General features: G+C 33.3%; 1 protein-coding gene across 3 annotated transcripts in view; it reads left to right on the top strand.

The window, feature by feature from the left end:
* Positions 1–340: 340 nt before the first annotated feature.
* LOC143345521 (dual specificity calcium/calmodulin-dependent 3',5'-cyclic nucleotide phosphodiesterase 1) overlaps positions 341–20,233 on the top strand; it is a 441,802-nt gene continuing 421,909 nt past the window's right edge. The window contains exons 1-2 of one of the 3 annotated variants that reach the window (XM_076772741.1): positions 341–467; positions 2,658–2,832. In XM_076772741.1, coding sequence (XP_076628856.1) covers positions 2,808–2,832 — 25 coding nt within the window. In that variant the 5' untranslated portion in view covers positions 341–467; positions 2,658–2,807. Of the gene's footprint in view, positions 468–502; positions 2,833–20,233 lie in introns of those variants that run through there. The other 2 variants (XM_076772739.1, XM_076772740.1) reach the window with 2 other exon arrangements.

The following is a 20,233-nucleotide window of genomic DNA, read 5'->3' on the forward strand; positions in this document are numbered from 1 at the left end:
TTATTTTGGCCTCTAGAATCTCCCATCAAAATTTTTCCCTGGGCTGGATGAACACCCTGTATACCACATACAAAGGGACTTTGCAATCATTTTACAAAAACACATTAAAATTCAAGTTGGACAATTCGTGTCTGTCTCTCGTGAACACGAAAACCAATTTAAGTTACGTTTTCGATTCCCGTATAGGACGTTCTTTCGAATAAGTATATTCGATTGTGCACCACTGTTTCGAAGACAGTAGTCGCGGGTCGGTTTGCCGGCGCGCGTTGCGCGCGCACGTCCGATTTTCGCGGGACTTCGCGCTTCTGCCGCGTTCCGTTCCGCGCGTCGGCCCCTCAGTAGGCCACTGTCATTCCGTCGAGCTGCATTTGCCCGCGGAGTACACTTTCTCCCGCCCACGCGAGATTATAGCGCGCGAATCCAACCGCGGACCAATCGAATTTTCCCGCGAGCCACTCAATCTCCAGGTTATCCCCGTTCACTCTTTCTCTCTCTTTCTCTCTCTCTCTCCCCATCTATCCGTCTTTCTCTTTCCCTCTGTCGAGAGATCGTCAAATCTTTATTACACGTACATGTGCAGCCAACAACGGTACCCTTGAATCGCTTCCACCGCTGTACGCTCGACGACATCGCGATCTCCTCTACCACCCGTTTCGCGTACCCGTACTCTTTGATCGTTGCATCGGGAACCGATTTACGAAAATTAACGTCGAGCATCGAACTTCCGTGCACGCGTTCAACGCTCAGGTTCCTCGTGTCTCGTTGGTGCACCTTTCGTGAACGTAAAAAAGGAGACTTTTTTCCCCCCTCGTTATCGTCTTGTGTCTTTTTAATGGTTGTGGCGCCGAGGAACGGTTTACGGCGACTTTCACTGTCTTTTATACGGCTCCGTTTTTCTCTCGAGCGTGCTCGGATTTCATCAGGATGGTAACTCTTATCTATCAGCCCCAAGTTGTGGTCAAGGTGCTCGCTTTTATCCCCTGTTCCCGACGAATTTTGCCTTTTCGCGTCCGTCGTTGAAACGATGGATCTTCATTGTCCAGAGCAGTCTCTCTTTTTTCTCTAAAGCCACCTTAACGAATTCTCGTCAAGGCAAATATTCCGCAAAGAAATAGACCATTCTTATCGAGTGTGAACAAGCCTTCGGGCACTTCGAAGCGAAGAAAGGGAATAGAACCAGAAAACTTGAAACTGTCGTTTCTTTTCTGTAAGTGAAAATTTGCTCGTTCGTAGCAGTGCTTTGTAGGAGATTAAATCAGTTCTAGAAGCGATGTCGTTTCCTTCTCTTAATTAGATCGTGATTTTCTCGTCGCTTTTATCTCGTGGTACAACACCTTTAATCTGAATTCGAATGTATCAAGTTCTTCTTCCTTTGTTCTCGCGGCGAGGAAGTTCTCTGAAACAAAGAGGCGAACCAGAGATACCGAAAATCTGCTGGAACCTGTTCATCCATTAACGCGATGCACGTGCTTCTTTCTCAATTTACCAAAGGCTTCGCAGGCTTTAACGCGGGAAAAGAATTACGCTTCTAACGCAATGCTTTCGCGACGACTTCGTAAAAGGGTTCTCGAGGACGTTTGCGGAATAGATCTTCTTTTCCTTTCGGTTCGTTATTATCGAGTATCAGGATAAAAGGGTCCGAACGTTTCTCTTGTTATCCTTCGTGCTTCCCACGTAACGTTGAAAAATGCAATTTTATATTAATTCTTTTTCGTTAAATTCATATTCATCCGCAAGAAAATTTTAATAATCCGCCTTCTACTACGTTTATCTTCAATTCGAGTCTCGTTTGCTTGTATCCCGAATATTTTTTTCGCAACGATCCAATAGTACGAGGAATCCTATTTGCAAAAATCTCATTAAGGGTGGAAGAAAATTCAAGGGTGCTGATTGTTAACTACGTCAAATAATTCGTCCGGGAGGCATGAAAAGTCGCTTTTGGGCATTCACCGAGCCGGAAGTTCCTTTCCTCGAAAATGTACATCGGCCCGCCAGTCGAGCTGTCAAAGGCATCGTACCCCTTTAATCGGCAGGAAGGGAGAGAATCGACTCTTTGATTTAATTCTCGCTTTCAGGCCGGTGAAAGTGTCCCCCATGGAAGACGGGGAAACGGGAGCGTGAAATTATTCTCAATTTTGCTACTATTAACGCTGTATCATTCTTTTCCCCATTGATCAGATGTAGCCATTCACGGTTTCCGCGATACGCGACAGAGCGGACGGAGTGGACCATCCATATAAATAAATGCGAATCTTTGCAGATGCGTACGACAGCTGTCGATCCTGCGTCGATCACGTCCTTTTCGAGCCGGCTAATATCTCTGTCGACGGTTTCTCGGTATAATTAACATACTTTTTTGTTGATCAGACGGTAGCTGACGGTAGCTGACATCGACGGAACGAGCAGCGGATATCCAATGACAAAAATCTCTGAATCGGTCCTCGTTAGCGGACGAATCGGTCGATTAATTTGATTAGATATAAATATCGTAGCACACGTAGGATGTGCACCGGCTGATCCGCATCATTTTCTGCGCCGGTTGTCAAAGATTTCGGTCGCCTGTCTTCTTTTTTCACGTACAGGTCTCTTTCTATCTCTGTCTCCCTCGTTCTCTGGTAAACACGTAAAATTCATACGTACCCTCCCCCTACCGGTAGCCTGCTCCTACGACAGATGCGCACAACGTTTGGAAATAATTTGTGCGAGCCCGAACGTGCGAGATCAGAGTTCGATCGAAGTTGGAAAGTTTCGTGATGCAGTGATCCGAGGAGACCGTGACACGCCGACTCTCAGCCGCACCAGAGAGAATGGACAAGGACAGGCATGCGCAAGGTAAGTGGTATTTTTTTATTTATTCATGGATTATTTCGGTTTCGCGGTTTCGCGATTACGAGGGATGCTTCAATTTGCGCGATAAATTACGTCGCGATGCGCTCGAAGCGCGTAGAGCGTTCACCAATTGCCTAGATCTGGCACGTCGTCTGTTATTGTACGATCTACGAGATAAGAACGATCCTTAAATGAATTTCGTGGCAGAAACCACAGAATTGATATTTCAGTATTCATAGAATAATCTAACCCTTTGCACTCAAAGAATTTGGGTGTACTCTCTAAGGAAGCACAACGACATTATTGTTTTAAAGTGATTATACAGGACAAAATACATGAACGAGGAATATAAAAAAAGATATGTTTGCTTGTATTTACTTGGGTATTTACTACCTACTTTGTCAGAAAGTGTGTTTGAGTTAGTAGTAGGTGATCAAAGAAAAGTCTCCGAGTGTAAAGGGTTAAATATGGTGTAATCGTGACCATTCGTATGGCATTTACGTCGATTAATTACCTATTTCTATGGACAGATAAGTAACTGATTTTCTTAGGATTTGTATGAAACTACGTTCTGTATATTGTTAACACAGAAAATGTGTAAATGTTGTTGTTCGTTTTATACATATGTATGCGATAAGAAATTGTCGATCTATTATTTTATCTTCCAAAAAGGAAATTATTCTTTGCAGCATTCAATACTAAAACTAAACATTAAGTGGTTGAACTTGTATGATTATTCCATGCAATCTTTATAAGAACATTACAGAGATTGATATCGTTGTGTTCCTGATTGGGTATATTATGTAATAAACGGTTGAGTGTCGGTGTCGTGAAACTGATAATCTTTCAACCATCTATTGCATAATGTGACCAATCAGGATTTAAGTTCGCCAAGGAAAGTCGATACTTGGTTATGATTTGTTTACTTTGGACACTTAATAATTAATTAATGAATGCATGAATATCCAAGAAATAATTTCTTTTTATATTTTCTGAAAAAGTAACGAAAATTTATGAGATTTAATTGTCACAAATGTTTTTGTACTTCGTGAAGTTCAATTATTATACTTGCATCGTTTCTCTAATTGGTAATAAAATAGTAGGGCTTCGTTGTTAATAAATTTTTCATCGATTAGGGAGATAACATTTATTACATTATAGTTTATTTTCGAAGGATACACATTCATATATATTTAAAGTTACTTATATTGCAAAGTGTTTGGTAGATTGCAAAGTTCGCAAGATTCCCTACTTGCATTTCCAAATCAGTAGTAAATTTTTTTGTTCTGAAAAGAATGTCATTAATATTGATAAAATTACATAGGAAACAGTCTGATTTAAAAATTTTACATAATTATAACCAATATATACTATTATAATTATTAAGAGCTAATTACAACGTGAAGTTTAAGAAACTTCAACCTTGAATAGTTCCATACAGATAAAATGAGTGTTATTGATTAATATCGTGTTATGAATTTACATATTGCAGGAGTTAAAAGTAGACAAATACACAAATACACAAAGTGTTAAAAATTCACTGTATTTTTTTTATTATAACATACTACTAATGTAGTATTACAAGTGTTAATAATTTAATTATTACAATTTAATTATTATTATTACAATTATACTAACTTTTAAAGATTCACAAATCGAAATAATTCTAATAATATATGGTGTTACATTCAAAAGCATTTAAGCATGTGGTGATAATATATCTGACATAGATTTTTATATCAGCACTGTCTATTTGTGATTTTCTGTTCGTTTAAATTTGTTACTACGAATAGATGTTATCTTGAAGTTCAAATTTTAACAATGTTTCATTTTTAATTTTTACACATCTGCTGCATTAATAAAAATTGAGTTTTTAGTAAGATCTATAAATTAATTTTTTACGAAAGCTTCTAGTTCGTTAATTACATTAATATTTACAGTTTCTATAGGAGCAATGATCATTATATTCTTAAGATTTTTCTGTACTTTCTGGATAAATTCAGTATTCGAAGAAGTTTAGCTTAACGCGAAAAATTTTCAACATTGATTTTTGAAATTCAAGGTAGAAATATGTAATTGAAAATCGAGCCGAAAGGAAGAGCAGAAAAGGTCGTAACCACTGAGGCTCGAGATGCTTTCAGCCTTCATAAATCCAGGTTTTTATTCAGGAATAATATAGCTACCGGATAATCAGGAAGAGTATAAAAACTCGAAATAAAAATTATGGAAATATTTTATAGCTTTGATGTTTGACAAATAGTAAATTTGATACGCGTAAAATTAATAACAACACGAATGACCTACTTTCCATCTTTCACTAAAGAAGAGTTATCGTGATAATGATAAATTATATGACGAGAAAAAGTTATTTGTTTCTTTATTAAACGAGACTTAGATTTTTTAATAGACTGATTTTGCGAAAAAAATTAAGTGTCACAATTTAATAAACATACGTAGATCTAACAATAAGTCGATGTTCTCTTATACAGGTATACACAATAAACTTTTAAACTCATCAAATTTATTAACGATATTGTAATATGTCGGACATGCCAATCAAAACTAAAGTTCAAAGATTTTTGTAAATATTAATTTCAAAATTCTTCACTTTTGTAAACACTCTGTATAACATGATGGCTATTTACTTCACAATAATATATGTATATACATACACAGTATTTCATAGCCAAAAAACGATGAAAGTATTTTTTACGCTTATCGACGGTATAAAACTTATAACGCTAAATTGTTGTTCATTATGAGGCGTATAAAATGTTGACGAGATTTTCCAACATTAACAAAGTTGCTTATTTTAAGACCTACGAATGAAAAATATATTACAAATCAAATTGTACGAGAGAAGGTTTTGATATAATAATAATAACATACAATAAAAAACTAAATAACATACAGCAAATACAATGATAATGTATCCCGTATGCAAAAGGCTTCAGCAATAGGCTGTTATTAAATCCGACCCAACTGATTAATTAATACAATTGATTCACTGAAATTATGAAATTTTATTCTCGAAATTGTATCGTAGTCTTTTTGGGAATATTTCGAAGCATTGCAAGATCTCGTTTCAGGATTTAAACATTTTGAAGATAATTCCATTCAACAGAAACTCACGTTGCATGCACATTCGAACTAATAAATCAGTAAATTAAAATTGAATTCGCTTCTACATAGATACTCGAAAAAAGTTTGAACATCGTTAACTATTAGTCACTTGAAAATTTCATAAAATATGTAATTCATTACAACATTGTACGAAGACTTCTATGCAGAAATTGAAACAGTTACGAAGTGATGTAAGCACTTAAAAAGCTCGTAGTACTTTAAAAGAAATTCTCTTTGAGACACGAGGTATAGTATTTCGTAAGCTTCACCTTGTCGCATTGATAAATGCTCGCTTTGCATAAGTTTCAAACAGAAAGTTGAACTCAATCAAATTGGAAATACAGCCTGACGTGCAAAACTTATTTTTCAATTCATAATGAAAACTATTTATAGGTTTTTGGTCTATTATACGTACGAATAATTGGAACGTAGAGGTCTCATTAATTGGTCGTTAGAGCAATTACGCCGATAGAAAATTTATTTCAACTTTTCTTTAAAGAAAATATATTTCTCTATTTGCAGTAAAATTTCTTGAAATTTCCGTAAGCACGATACTGATTATAATTTTATAATAATTTCAACGCGTGCTCGTAGGTCGTAAGTTGTTATTTTTTAATTATCAAGTTTCTGAAGAAAACTGTATCAACGTTGCCGTAAGGTTAAAGTAAATTTCCTATTATCGTAATTGATTTTGTAGAAATTATTTTCCACTTCGAAACGTTTTCAGTAGTGGAGACTCGTAAAATGGCGACACGCGAAAGGTGAACATTAGGGACAAGCGATTTTAATAGAAATTCTCAGCGAATGAGCTTTCCAAGTATCGAACGACGTTCAACTCGCGTGAGAACAAACACCGTTTATAGAGAATTACTTTTTTATGATGATGTCCGGGTACGTAGCTCTATGTTTCTTTTTATCTTGCTTAATCGCTTCGCGACTTACGCTTTGTTCCAGTTAAAATCCCATTCTATTTTTTGTGCTTCGCGAGGAAAATCCTTTCCTCCAGCATACCTTTTTCGTCTATCTCACTGACCTCCCTAGACGTCGAGGAGAAACCTCAGCTACTTACTTACTTAGGCGCTCTAATTCAGTTAAACGAGAACTTCAGGTTAACCGTCGACTCCAAACCCCGTGGCGGAAGGCTTCCGATATACAAATGATTGCTATTTTACTTCGATGAAACGGTTCGCCACTTTTTCTCGTCGACGAATTGGAAAGTAAACGTTTTAATAATTTATTCACTGCTGAAAATAATTGGATCATTCGTTCCACTGAAGTAGTCTATATTTTAAGAAGATATCTTTGATGAATGAATTAAGCATTCGGTACAAATTCTGTGGACCTAAATAACCAACGTCTCTTTTATTTCAACATATTAATCGAGACGAACTACATTCTATAGGAAATATAATAACAAAATTGTTATAAATGAACACGATGGGACTGTCAACAAATGAAAATTAAGCTCACTCGTGTGCTGTATAATTACATTATTTGCAATTGTTTTGTCCATATGTTAACGATAATTTATGCAATGTTATATTTTCCTAACTTCATATCAAACGTTTGCCTAAACGCGTGTACTTTATTATTATTCATTGCGTTGTGACAATGTTGAAATGTATTGTTCCAATTTCTGTAACGCAGCTGCAGGAATATCGGTTGTTTATTATACAGAACGATCTAAAAAAGACAATCGAAGAATTTTTGGGCATATGGTATTCGCAAAATTAATTACGTCGCGGTAAAGATTACGTTACGTTAAATTTTGGATAATTATTAATGAAAAAATGAAAAACTTGTTAATAATCTTGACTTTGATATATAAAAATAAAAACAGAGAATAATATTTTTCTGTTTGAGATTTCGATTTGGAAATAATTGAATGTGAACATTTGCCTGGATCGTCCATTAATCACTAGTTCTACTTGCGTCGAGGTCCAAATTGTGCTCTATTAATCCCTTAACGCTCATATTTTTCGGGTTAACCAAGAATGATCAGTTTTCTTTATTGGATTTGTTTCTAAAAATGCAGTTTTTGTTAATTACAATGTTGTATCTAACGTATAATTTGAAGGAAAACAAATATTATCATCCCTTAAACCGTTGGGTTAAACAAATATCGTTTTTCAAAGCAGTCAGACTCTGGCATTAACGTTAAGGGGTTAAATGATAAATTTTCAATGTCGATTTTCGCCTCAGACGAAGAAATGTTATTCTCGTTTTTCTACTTATTTTTAGATATAGAATCATCCCCTCTTTGGTTTTACTATCCGTTCTCACATTGTATCGTGGTACAATAAAAAAGGGTGGCGATTTCTTATTTAAAAGTAAGTTAAAAATGTAGAATAATATTTTGCCAAATGAGGTCCAGTTTTCGAAATAGTAGATGTTAAAAATTCTTGGTGTATACAGTATTAGGTTGGCCAAGAAGTTCGTACAGCTCTCAATATGTAAATATAACAAAAAGTGATTCTTTTATAATATGAAATATCTTTATTCAATAATGAATTTTCTATTTTAACTTATAACCTATTCTCATCTTTCGAACAACTTCATAACTTCTCATTCGTGAAAATCCCTCTCTTTCCACCAAGAAACTAATCAAGAGCTATTTAATAGCCTCTTAGGAATTCAAGGAATTTTGCAGAGAGGAAAACAGATGATAGAAAAATTTTTATTTTATATAAAGAGACCAGTTTTGGTACATGCGTTCTTTGATTACATTCTCTCTATACATTTTACACAAATTTTTATGAGTTTGCACCTTGTTTTCTTTTTTATTTCATTTGTAAAATTATGCCAAAATTATGAAACAAATCTAATCTTCAAACTTGTTTGTTACTATTTATGATTAAATGCTAGCTATTGATAAACATGTGCTTTTAAAATTCAATTTAAAGTTGCGTTTCAGAACGTCTGAAGACAAGTATTGCCAAAATCTACGCATACTTTTTGGCCAACTCAATACAAATCGACTAATATATTCGTCCTTTACTTAGTTGTATAATCTTTGTGTTAACGTTTGTAAATATTGACGACATCCTTTATTTTAAAGTAATTATAGAATACTTTGGCTTCTAAAATGATCAAATATCCCTTTATTTCTACTTAAGTGGATATTGCCTTCTAGACTATCACTTTTTCGATCTTTTTTTTAGTGATTTAACGGTAAGAAGGTTGTTTTGTATTGAAATTTTTTAGATACATTTATTAATTTTATAACTATATGTAGTACTTCTTTCCTTAAAATCTATCACAAATTGTAGGAATTAGAATTTCTTGTTTAATAACTTTTCTGAAAAAGGTGGTACACTGGCTTCCATGATTCCAGCTGATCCGTTAATCCGAAATACAGGGGAAAAAGTAATTTTATTAGTAAGAGTGTGGTTATAGCAGGGATTAAATGGCAGTCATTTCAAGGCGACATTTCAAAGTTCGAATTTATATTTTTTATTTCGTACATTAAATAGGTGAAAAACCATCGCTTTTCAGTGTCAAATCTACCAGTCATAACATTTCTGCCACTCATTTTGTCACGTTTAGTTCAATACTTTCGTTACAGGAAATAAAGAAGAGTCGCCAGGTAATATATGAAGCATATATTGGGAACGGTACTTCAATGTCGTGATCGATTTTGAAATTAAAACTCTCTCATCAAAATGGCTGAATGGGCGGAAGCATTGTCACGATGCGAAATCCACGACGAAGCAATTTCAGATCGAACCCGTCTGACTCACTTCGTAGAAACTTTTCAAAACTTGATGGTAAAATTGTTGATTGACAGTTTCATTAAGTAAGAAAGCTAAAGATTACGGAAATACCCAGCTAAGTACTCCTTTAATCTCTAATACCGATGATTTGTCTCGCTAGAGTGATAATAATACTACAAATAATAGCTTCCAGAGCCGAACGAAGCCTAATTAAAACACACGATTAGTAAAGAACTTCAAAATTAAAAATTGAAAACATTTTAGTGTCATTTTATGCCTTCGTAATTTGTTGTGCAGAATTCTGTATGCGACAATGCAAGAGGGTGCGTGGGGGAATTTTAAGCAATTTTTAACGTGACATGAAATAAATATTACATAATCGTAACACCACTTTGTCGTAGAAATTTTTAAAATCAAAGGAAAGCAGACAATACGATAGATTTAGATAAAAGAAAAAAAGTATATTCTGCATTTTTGACATGCTTCTGTGTGAGAAATTATTTTCTACATGCATCGATAATCAGGAGATGGTTCACATCTTCTCATAATTACTTTCATTTTCTATGTTTATTCGAAAAACAGTAAGACACCACCGAATAAAAAAATTAATCATTACTATCAACTGTACAATATGCAGGGTGTTCGATCACCACTGGGAAAAATTTTAATGGGAGATTCTAGAGGCCAAAATAAGAATATTAATTTTTTGACTGAGGCTTCCTTAAAAAATTATTAAAAAATTTCAAATCATTCTAAAAAAATTATTTTCGGTTGCAGGGGTTGATTACAATCGTTTTTGGTTATTATACATACCCCCAAAATCCTACGCATTTTCGAGAAAAAAATTCAGAAAGTGGACAAATTTTTTGACAAAATTGAAAACTTTCAAATCGTTTTAGAAAAATTATTTTCAATTACAGGGTTCAATTACAATCATTTTTGGTCAATAGACATATTTCCGAAATCCTGCGCATTTTCGAGAATAAAATTGAGTAAGTGGATAAATTTTTTGACAAAATTGAAAACTTTCGAATCGTTTTAGAAAAATTATTTTCAATTACAGGGGCCAATTATAATCATTTTTGGTTAATAGTCATACCCCCGAAATTCTACGCATTTTCGAGAAAAAAATTCAGAAAGTGGACAAATTTTTTGACAAAATTGAAAACTTTCAAATCGTTTTAGAAAAATTATTTTCAATTACAGGGGCCAATTATAATCATTTTTGGTCAATAGTTATACCCTCGAAATTCTACGCATTTTCGAGAAAAAAATTCAGAAAGTGGACAAATTTTTTGACAAAATTGAAAACTTTCAAATCGTTTTGAAAAAATTATTTTCGATTGCAGGGGTCAATTACAATAATTTTTGGTCAATACACATATTCCCGAAATCCTACGCATTTTCGAGAAAAAAATTCAGAAAGTGGATAAATTTTTTGACAAAATTGAAAACTTTCAAATCGTTTTAGAAAAATTATTTTTGATTGCAGGGGTCAATTACAATCATTTTTGCTCATTACACATACCCCCAAAATTCTACGCATTTTCGAGAAAAAAATTCAGAAAGTGGACAAATTTTTTGACAAAATTGAAAACTTTCAAATCGTTTTAGAAAAATTATTTTCGATTGCAGGGGTCAATTACAATCATTTTTGGTCAATAGACATATTCCCGAAATTCTGCGCATTTTCGAGAAAAAAATTCAGTACGGGCGGAACTTTAAACGTTAATAACTTTTTAACGAAGCCTAAATATTTAGTCACCGATAACATGGCGCAGAATATTTCACGAATAAACAGAAGCGAGGCGCTAGGATCGTTAAAACGAAAAGTTTATGCCAACTTTGTTGATATTTTCATGGGCATGGCGTGTTACTAAATTTTTCGGATACATTTTTGTACAAATTGAAATACGGCTGAATTGTCATGAAACATTTCGACATTATCCTTGCTACTCTTCCTTACTCGTGGGAAAGTAACTAGTTACAAAGTAACTTACAACCTGACCTCATTTGAGCAAGTTTACGTTTCCTCTGGTTTTTGAGTTGAAAGCCGAAACACACATGTAAACTGAAGACCTATACAGAACTTAAGACAGAAACTAGGTAACAAGAAGATGTGTTACTTGATAAGAACAACACCAGAATCGACCACGAACAGTATTTCTGATTCTATTAAGGCACAAATTTCCTCTCTAACATTAATTTCGGTGCAATAACAAGTTTGTCCCATCAACTAGGATTTAATAGTCCAAATCCAATTCATTAGTTTAAGAGTTCAACTCATTGCATATACGTGCTGAATAGTCTGCAACGTTAGAAAATCAATTCCCCAATTCAATCAAGAACGTACGACTCGACTGTTCACACGTTCAATTTATGATCGCCGAAGTATCGACTTTACACATGTAAAATGTTTCTTATTTTATACAAATTATTCTTTTGGAGTAAAAATTTACCGTATACATCAATTATCAATGTTTTTGCCTCCTTTTCGAGAATGCTATTAATCCATAATAAATAACGTTCACTCATTCTATAGAAAAAGTTTCAATAATCTGATAAAATATTTAGAAACTAGAAATTTTCGTTAACGTATGTTATACTTTACGTACACATTGTACTCATTATTACTACAATTATAATTTTCGTTTAAAGAGGGCCTGAATTTAAGGGTGAAATATTAACGAAATGAGGTATGCGTTGAAAATTTCCAGTAGCAGGGTGGGAAACAGGGACGACATAAAGATGACTGTAACCCGGAAACGAGGTCAGATTGAAGAAACGTTTATACAAATTTTATTACTTTCGTATTTTGGCGTCGCTCTTAAAATTACATCGTCGTTATACGAATATCGAGGGCTTATCACATGATTTTAACATTTGTCACAAAAGCAAAACATTTTACGATGCATCCGACACTATCAATGATTCTGACATCGATAAAAGTGTTTTACGTAAACGTGCATCATTCTACGTGCAATTTTTATGACGTTGATCCTAGCATAAAAATTTATAGCGTTTCAGGTAATTCACGCAAAAGTTTCGATTTTTCCCTCTCTACTACATTAAATAAATGTTTGTATGATTCTTTTTTCCTTTATTCGACACGGGGTTCCCTATTGTTAATACATCCGTTGATATTTGTTTGCACGATATTAAATTTATTTCACTGCATTCGTAAATTACAATCTAGACTAAAGTCAATTTCTACTTTTTATAAATGATCATTAACGGTCGCTTGAAATCATTCTTGATGTATTTTTAATAAGAAGAAAACAAAACTAAAATACTTAAAATATATTTGTAATTACGACAAGAGGTCGAACATTAATTAAGGTAATGAAAATAAAAGAATAACTATAAACAAATGAAGTATAATGTTTTATTTGAATTCTATTATAAAAATATATTTGTAATATATTTGTATATTTATAATTTGAATATTTATTTTGTTCCTATTAATTTGTTAGTATTTTTATATCTGCATTATCGCTATTCGTACGTTGAATAAACATTTAAATCAAATTCTAATTTTGTATGTTTTCCCACGAGATTGCTCGACTGAAGAAAGTAGCTCTCGCGTATAAAAAGGTTGGACAACGCAGATGTACGTTACGGTAAATCTAAACGTTTCACAGTTAAAATGTGAAGTGTTGTCAGGATGGCATATTCTAATATTGAGAGGGCAGATGTTTATTTCACATATGGACGAGCTAACGAGGGCACTGCAGAAGCTCGGCGTCTCTATTGGGAAACTTGTTCTTGTAGTCGATGTCCTACTAAAAGTACATTTCCTTTGGTGCATTGTCAGTTTAAGGAAATTGGATCTTTCTCATGTACAAGGACAAGTTTTTAGGTGTTCGACTCCGATTGCTTTGAAACTTTGCATCAAAAATATTTCACATTAATTTTTTAATTTTGGTCCACTTTCATATTTACGGGGTAATATCACAGAAATATTCGTTCCATATATGAAAAACTAATATCTGTTAAATTTTCAAACACGTGCATTTAATTTCGATCGAAAAATGCTATTTTTATAAAATCTGAAATATTTCTTAAAGCTAGATATCAACTATCAATTGATAACTATACAAAGTTTTACATAAAATGCTTCATTTTTATCTTAGTTATTGTTTGATAACAAATTGTTTTTTTGTACAATTTTTTTCAGAAACTATTGAATCAGATTACGAAAAAAATTGAATCAGAAATAAAAATGGATTTCTCGTGATACTGTAGTAACAGTTTTATGAAAAAGTTATTTGTAACTTCATTATATACAGAGTGTTCGGCCACCCCTGGGAAGAATTTTAATGGGAGATTCTAGAGGCCAAAATAAGACGAAAATTCAGAATATCAATTTCTTGACTGAGGCTTCGTTAAAAAGTTATTAAAAAATTAAATTAAAAAATTTCAAATCATTTTGAAAAAATTATTTTCAGTTGCAGGGGTCAATTATAATCATTTTTGGTGATTACACATACCCCCGAAATCCTATCCAGTTTCGAGAAAAAAATTCCTTACCGAAAATATAATGTCTGATCATGAATGAATGATTCCCCTGAAATTTCATGTGTTTCAAATCGTTCTGGAAAAATTATTTTCGGTTGCAGGGGTCAATTATAATCATTTTTGGTGAGTAGACATACCCCCGAAATCCTACCCAGTTTCGACAATAAAATTCGAGTAGGTGAACAAATTTTTCGGTGAAATTAAAATTTTTCAAATCGTTCTAAAAAAATTGTTTTCCGTTGCAGGGATCGATTACAATCATTTTTGGGTATTATACATAACACCGAAATCCTACGCATTTTCGAAAAAAAAATTCTTCACCGAAAATATAATTTCTGGCCAGAAATGTCTGCCTGAATTTTCTTGCGAATCTTTAAAACATCATAACTTCTGAACCAATTGGACGATTTTAATGTTCAAAAAGCCAAACGCCGCATATTTTAGTGTAGAATATGTAGCAATTATAAAAATATTCGAAAAGTTGTTCCTTGACCCCGTAATGTTAGAAAAACCCCACAGCGGTGGTCCAATTTTCAAACAGCCATAATTCCTACAATAGTCAATATATTTCAATGAAACTTTTTTCTGAAGTAGAGCCCATAGGTACCTACAAAAAAGTATTAAACAACTTCTCTATAGGGCGTCAAACAAAATTACTAAAAATGAAAAACGAAATTTTAAGAAAAATCGACAGGGGTAGTGTCTAAATTTTTCGACGAAAAAAAAATTTTCAAATCGTTCTGGAAAAATTATTTTCGGTAGCAGGGGTCAAATACAAACATTTTTGGTGAATAGACATACCCCCGAAATCCTGCGCATTTTCGAGAAAAAAATTCAGTACGGGCAGAATTTTAAACGTTAATAACTTTTTAATGAAGCCTCCATCAAGAAATTGGTATTCTTAATTTTCGTCCTATTTTGGCCTCTAGAATCTCCCATTACAATTTCTCCCAGGGGGGGCCGAACATCCTGTATAATTTATTAGTAACTACATTTCGAAGTATTTGTATTTTCCACAGAAGATGCAAAAGTTTCGCCAGAGACTATTGTAAATATTCACATTCAACATCTATGAATGTATAAAAATCCGTACGTTACTAATCAATATCAATGCCAGAATCAGTTTTCGTGCAACGCGTGAGTCGAAGTGGTTAAAGACCTTCTTATCGGATCAGTTCTTTTCCCATTTATATTAATATTCTGGTTCATTTCAAAATAGTTAAAATCTTTGGGAATATTTTAATGACCATTACACAAATTGGTGGATTAGCAAAGAACTAATTGCATGGTCTGCACACTCACCTGACTTAACTCCCTTGAATTTGTATTTATGGGGACATCTGTACTTTAAGATAATAATATGTTGATAGTCTAAAAATATTCAAAAACCTGATTAATGATACTCGTGAGAAAATTCGGTATACACTAAGCATTTGTGAACGTTGACAGTTTTTAATATGTCGACGTGAAAATCATTTTCAGCATTTTGTTAAAGTAAGTTTTAGCACTATCGACAACTTATATCTAGTTCCGTCAAAAGCATACAAATGTCATGTTTTTGAAAATACCACGTATTATGATACAAAATATTTAAAATTTATACTCTTTTTTTTTTTAGTTACGATTACGTTTCTTTTATAATTTGCTAAACACTTTTACAAGGATTCTTAACCATCTGGTTGACGAACAAGTTCGTTTAGATTTTTTAACAGGACAACTCGTATTACGATCGTAGAAATGTCTACGCAATAATGTATTCTACACTAGGGTCTCCTTTTACACGATGGATGTGTACCGTACAAAAACAGGACCGTTTTAAAAGAGATGCTTAAAATAAAACGAATTAAAAAAAAAGCTAAATTGCATCGTACAGTATACTAAAAAAAGAATAGATTCGAAATATTTGTACAGGATACACGTGAATTTCATGATATTTTTTGGAAAACTATTGGTATGCAACTTTTCAACCGTGTCAAAAAACCGTTTTAAATGTTAATCCTGTAAAAGAATATCGTGTAAAAGGAGACACTGGTGAACACGAGTTTGTACATTTTGTCGGAAGATGTAATTCAGTCGGTTAAAAAAGCAAAAGAACGTAGTTCAATGTGTTAATTTTGATATTTCGACCACATATTGGTACTTTAAAAAAAAAAAAATACTCTGTATTTAAAATGTATCAATTAACAAAATTATATTGTTCGTTTCGTAGAACGTGAGGGATAGAAAGTATTTTACGAAGGTCGTCTGTAATAAATTAGACGCTGAAATATGAAACGTACTTGATGAAAATAATTTGCATTACAAAACGATGATCCATAATAACGTAAAATACAAATATTAGAGTGTTCCAGAAAAATTATGCCTCTTGTCATCGTTATATGTATATTAGAAGAAAAATATTGTGTGACGTTGTCTTCCATGTTCGCCACCAGAGGGGTCGCGCTCTCACAAGCGCTGGGAAAAATTTTAATGGGAGATTCTAGAGGCTAAAATAAGACGGAAATCAAGAATATAAATTTCTTGACTGAGGCTTCGTGAAAAAGTTATTAACGTTTAAAGTTCCGCCCGTACTGAATTTTTTTCTAGAAAGTGGGTAGGATTTTGGGGGTAGGTCTATTCACCAAAAATGATTGTAATTGACCCCAGCAACCGAAAATAATTTTTCCAGAACGATTTGAAATTTTTTAATTTTGTCGAAAAATTTCACACCTTTTCGAATTTTTGTCTAGGAAATGAGTAGGATTTCGTGGGTAGGTCTATTCACCAAAAATGATTGCAATTGACCTCCGTAACTAAAAATAATTTTTTCAGAATGATTCCAAATTTTTTTTTTTATCGAAAAATTTAGGCACCTACCCCCTGTCAATTTTTCTTAAAAATTCGTTTTTCATTTTTAATAATTATATTTGACGCCCTACAGAAAAGTTGTCTAATACTTTTTTGTAGGTACCCATGAGCTCTACTTTAGAAAAAAGTTTCATTGAAATATATTCACTATCGTAGGAGTTATGGCTGTTTGAAAATTGGACCATTTTTATGGGGGTTTTCTCATTTTGGGGGGTCAAGGAACCACTTTTCGAATATTTTTGCGATTTGTACATATTCTCCGCCAAAATGCGCGTCGTTTGCTTTTTTAAACATTAAAATCGACCAATCCGTTCAGAAGTTATGACGTTTTAAAGATTCGCATGAAAATTCGGTCAGACATTTCTGGTCAGAAATTAGATTTTCGGTAAGGAATTTTTTTCTCGAAAATGCGTAGGATTTCGGGGGTATGTGTAATGACCAAAAATGATTGTAATTAACCCCTGCAACCGAAAATAATTTTTTCAAAACGATTTGAAACACATGAAATTTCAAGGGAATCATTCATTTATGATCAGACATTATATTTTCGGTAACGAATTTTTTTCTTGAAACTGGGTAGGATTATACACCTTGTATATACAGTCCTCGACTGACTTCCCAATATCCCAGTCGTCTAAGGCAGGGCCTGCAGTACGTTTAAGAATTATTGTTATATTGTTGAGTTTGTTGTATATATCTTCAGAGGCTTTTTAATGAACGTATGTAAAAAAAAAGGCAAGACCTGCTAGGAAGCTCCTTACTAATGAGTCCACTAACAGACTCGGACGAAATGCGCCTCCTCCTTTCCTTTTCTGTCCTCCTACGATTTTCACGAGTTCTCACACTGCAGTGATGCAGCGCCACAGTTGTACCAAAATAGTTTTATTCTCACATTTTATTAACATAGAAATTTGTACTTTTGCCGTTAAGTTAATGAGGATGTAATTATCGTGTTTCTGCAAACTTTAGATTACAAGAAGATCCGATGGAATCACCTCGCGATCCGTGAGCATAGAGGATAGATTAGTACGCGTCAGCTAAATTGCAGTAATTTTTGTCGCGTCGTAGAGGACGTCAGATCATCGTTATTAATGGTGGAAGTATTCCTTCTTCCATCGTCACCTTTAATATGATATAACAGGTAGCAGATAGTTCCTTAGAATATAACAAATTGGTTGAAAAACTGAATTTAGCGCGCTTTTACAGACAATGCGTCTCATTTGTTTTCCTTTTGCTTTTAAACCTTTGGTTGTGAATACACTGTTATTATGTATATAAAATAAACCCCAACATTTGATACTTTTCAGCATTATATAAATTGTTAATTTCCTATTCAAATAATATTGGACTAATATACATGGTGAGATACCTGAAACAATTCACTAGAATAACTCGTTTGTTTGTGATTATAGAAAAAAAGTGTCAGACAAAAGTCGTTTTATTTCAAGGGACACATAAAGTGATGCAAAAAATTTTTTTTAGGTGGTCGCGTAGAGGAGATACAATTACACTTGTTCTTTTAAATGAGATGACATAAGTTTTTATGTATATTCTGATCTTTTCAGGATGAATACAATGACCTATAAATGAAGGTCATGCAAGGTTATACAAGGTCAACTGTAATAGAAAATATATTGTTTCAAGACAATTCTATGCTTAAATCATATGTCTTCTCTGATTGTTGATGTCTTGTTGATATCGTTTTTGTAATCATTATAGGTCATTGTATTTGTCTTGAAAAACTCTATCAGAACATACACAAAAACTTACATCATTTCATTTAAAAATACAAGTTTGTCCTTCATATTTCCTTTACCACCTAAAAAAAAAATTATTAACATCGTTTCGTGTGCCCCTCAAAATCAAACAACTTTTTCTTGATACTTTTTTTTCTGTTATTACAAGCAAGAGAGTTATTAAGGTGGCCTGTTTTAGATGCCCCACCATATACATATGAGAACTTATAATTGAATACATATTAGAATAATGAAATGAAAAAAATTTGTTAATCGTATATGTATATTAAATTTTAATGGATGAGTATAGTCACCGGTAAGATACAGCGAGCATACAGTGATAGATGACTATAGTTATCGTTAGTTATTACTTTTGTAGTAATTAATTATTTTTTACAGTCATTTATTTTAAAGTCACTCAAACGTTTCCTTTAACGCATTTATTAAACAGTACATTCGAGCACCTTTGTTTGTCAGATATTGGTCGATTACTCAAATCTTGATACTTTACAACACTTTGTATATTTTGAAAATATTTTTTGTAATCGAAACTGTTACTAACAGGAAAGATTTTTGATCAGAAACACATGGATGCATCAGTAGTGTTTTTAGAGACGATTGGAATGTGTATTTGTGAACACTGTTTCATTGGAACGCCACCGAAATCTGTTTCGCCATGTGAAATGTAACAAATATGTCACAAAATAAATTGACCTTAAGTATTATGTCGACAGCGAGCAATTCGTCGCAAATATAAGCTGTATACTAGCTAAGATTCCGGTGATATATTCTCCCTTGACATTTAATTAATCCGTCTAGTCAATTTTAGCTGCCTCCTGTTGTCTGTTTCATAATAGGGGTCCTTTGTCTACCTCTGCACTGCTTGATATTAGTAATTTATGCTTTTTGTGTAAAACAAGTCGGTCGAATAACGTGTAATCTCAAAAAATTTTTGTCTCCTTTTGTACGCGATAAAAAATTGAGAAAACGAACGAATGACTTCGCTAACGAGCTTTCCTCATGGATGAGGAATAAAAGTAAATGTTATTTATAATTTAGTACATAAAGGTTGTTTAATTTTTTTTAATTAATTAATCTAGTGCAAGGTCATTCATTTGGAAGAATTATATTGCACAGCAAAACGAGAAAGTGTAGAATGAAATAACGAGGTTTTACCAGTTTTTAAACGCGTTCCAAAATTCCTGTTGAAAAATGTGTGGTCACATGATTGACGTTTTTCCATATATTTCAATTATTGGCTCCATTATTTACGAAGCTATTATCACAGCTTTCTTTACCGTGCTAAATTTTCTTTTAGTCGTCGTTCAAACATCGAAACGTTAAATTTTTCTCTGAAAAGAATGTACACTCTTTTTCTTGTTTCTAGGTATTTCGGTGTGATTTTTAGCACGTTGTTATCATCGCTGATTTTTTGCAAGAATTTATTAACCGGATAATCATATACGC

Source organism: Colletes latitarsis, chromosome 9 (assembly GCF_051014445.1).
Source record: "Colletes latitarsis isolate SP2378_abdomen chromosome 9, iyColLati1, whole genome shotgun sequence".
In the NCBI taxonomy this organism is placed as follows: domain Eukaryota; kingdom Metazoa; phylum Arthropoda; class Insecta; order Hymenoptera; family Colletidae; genus Colletes; species Colletes latitarsis.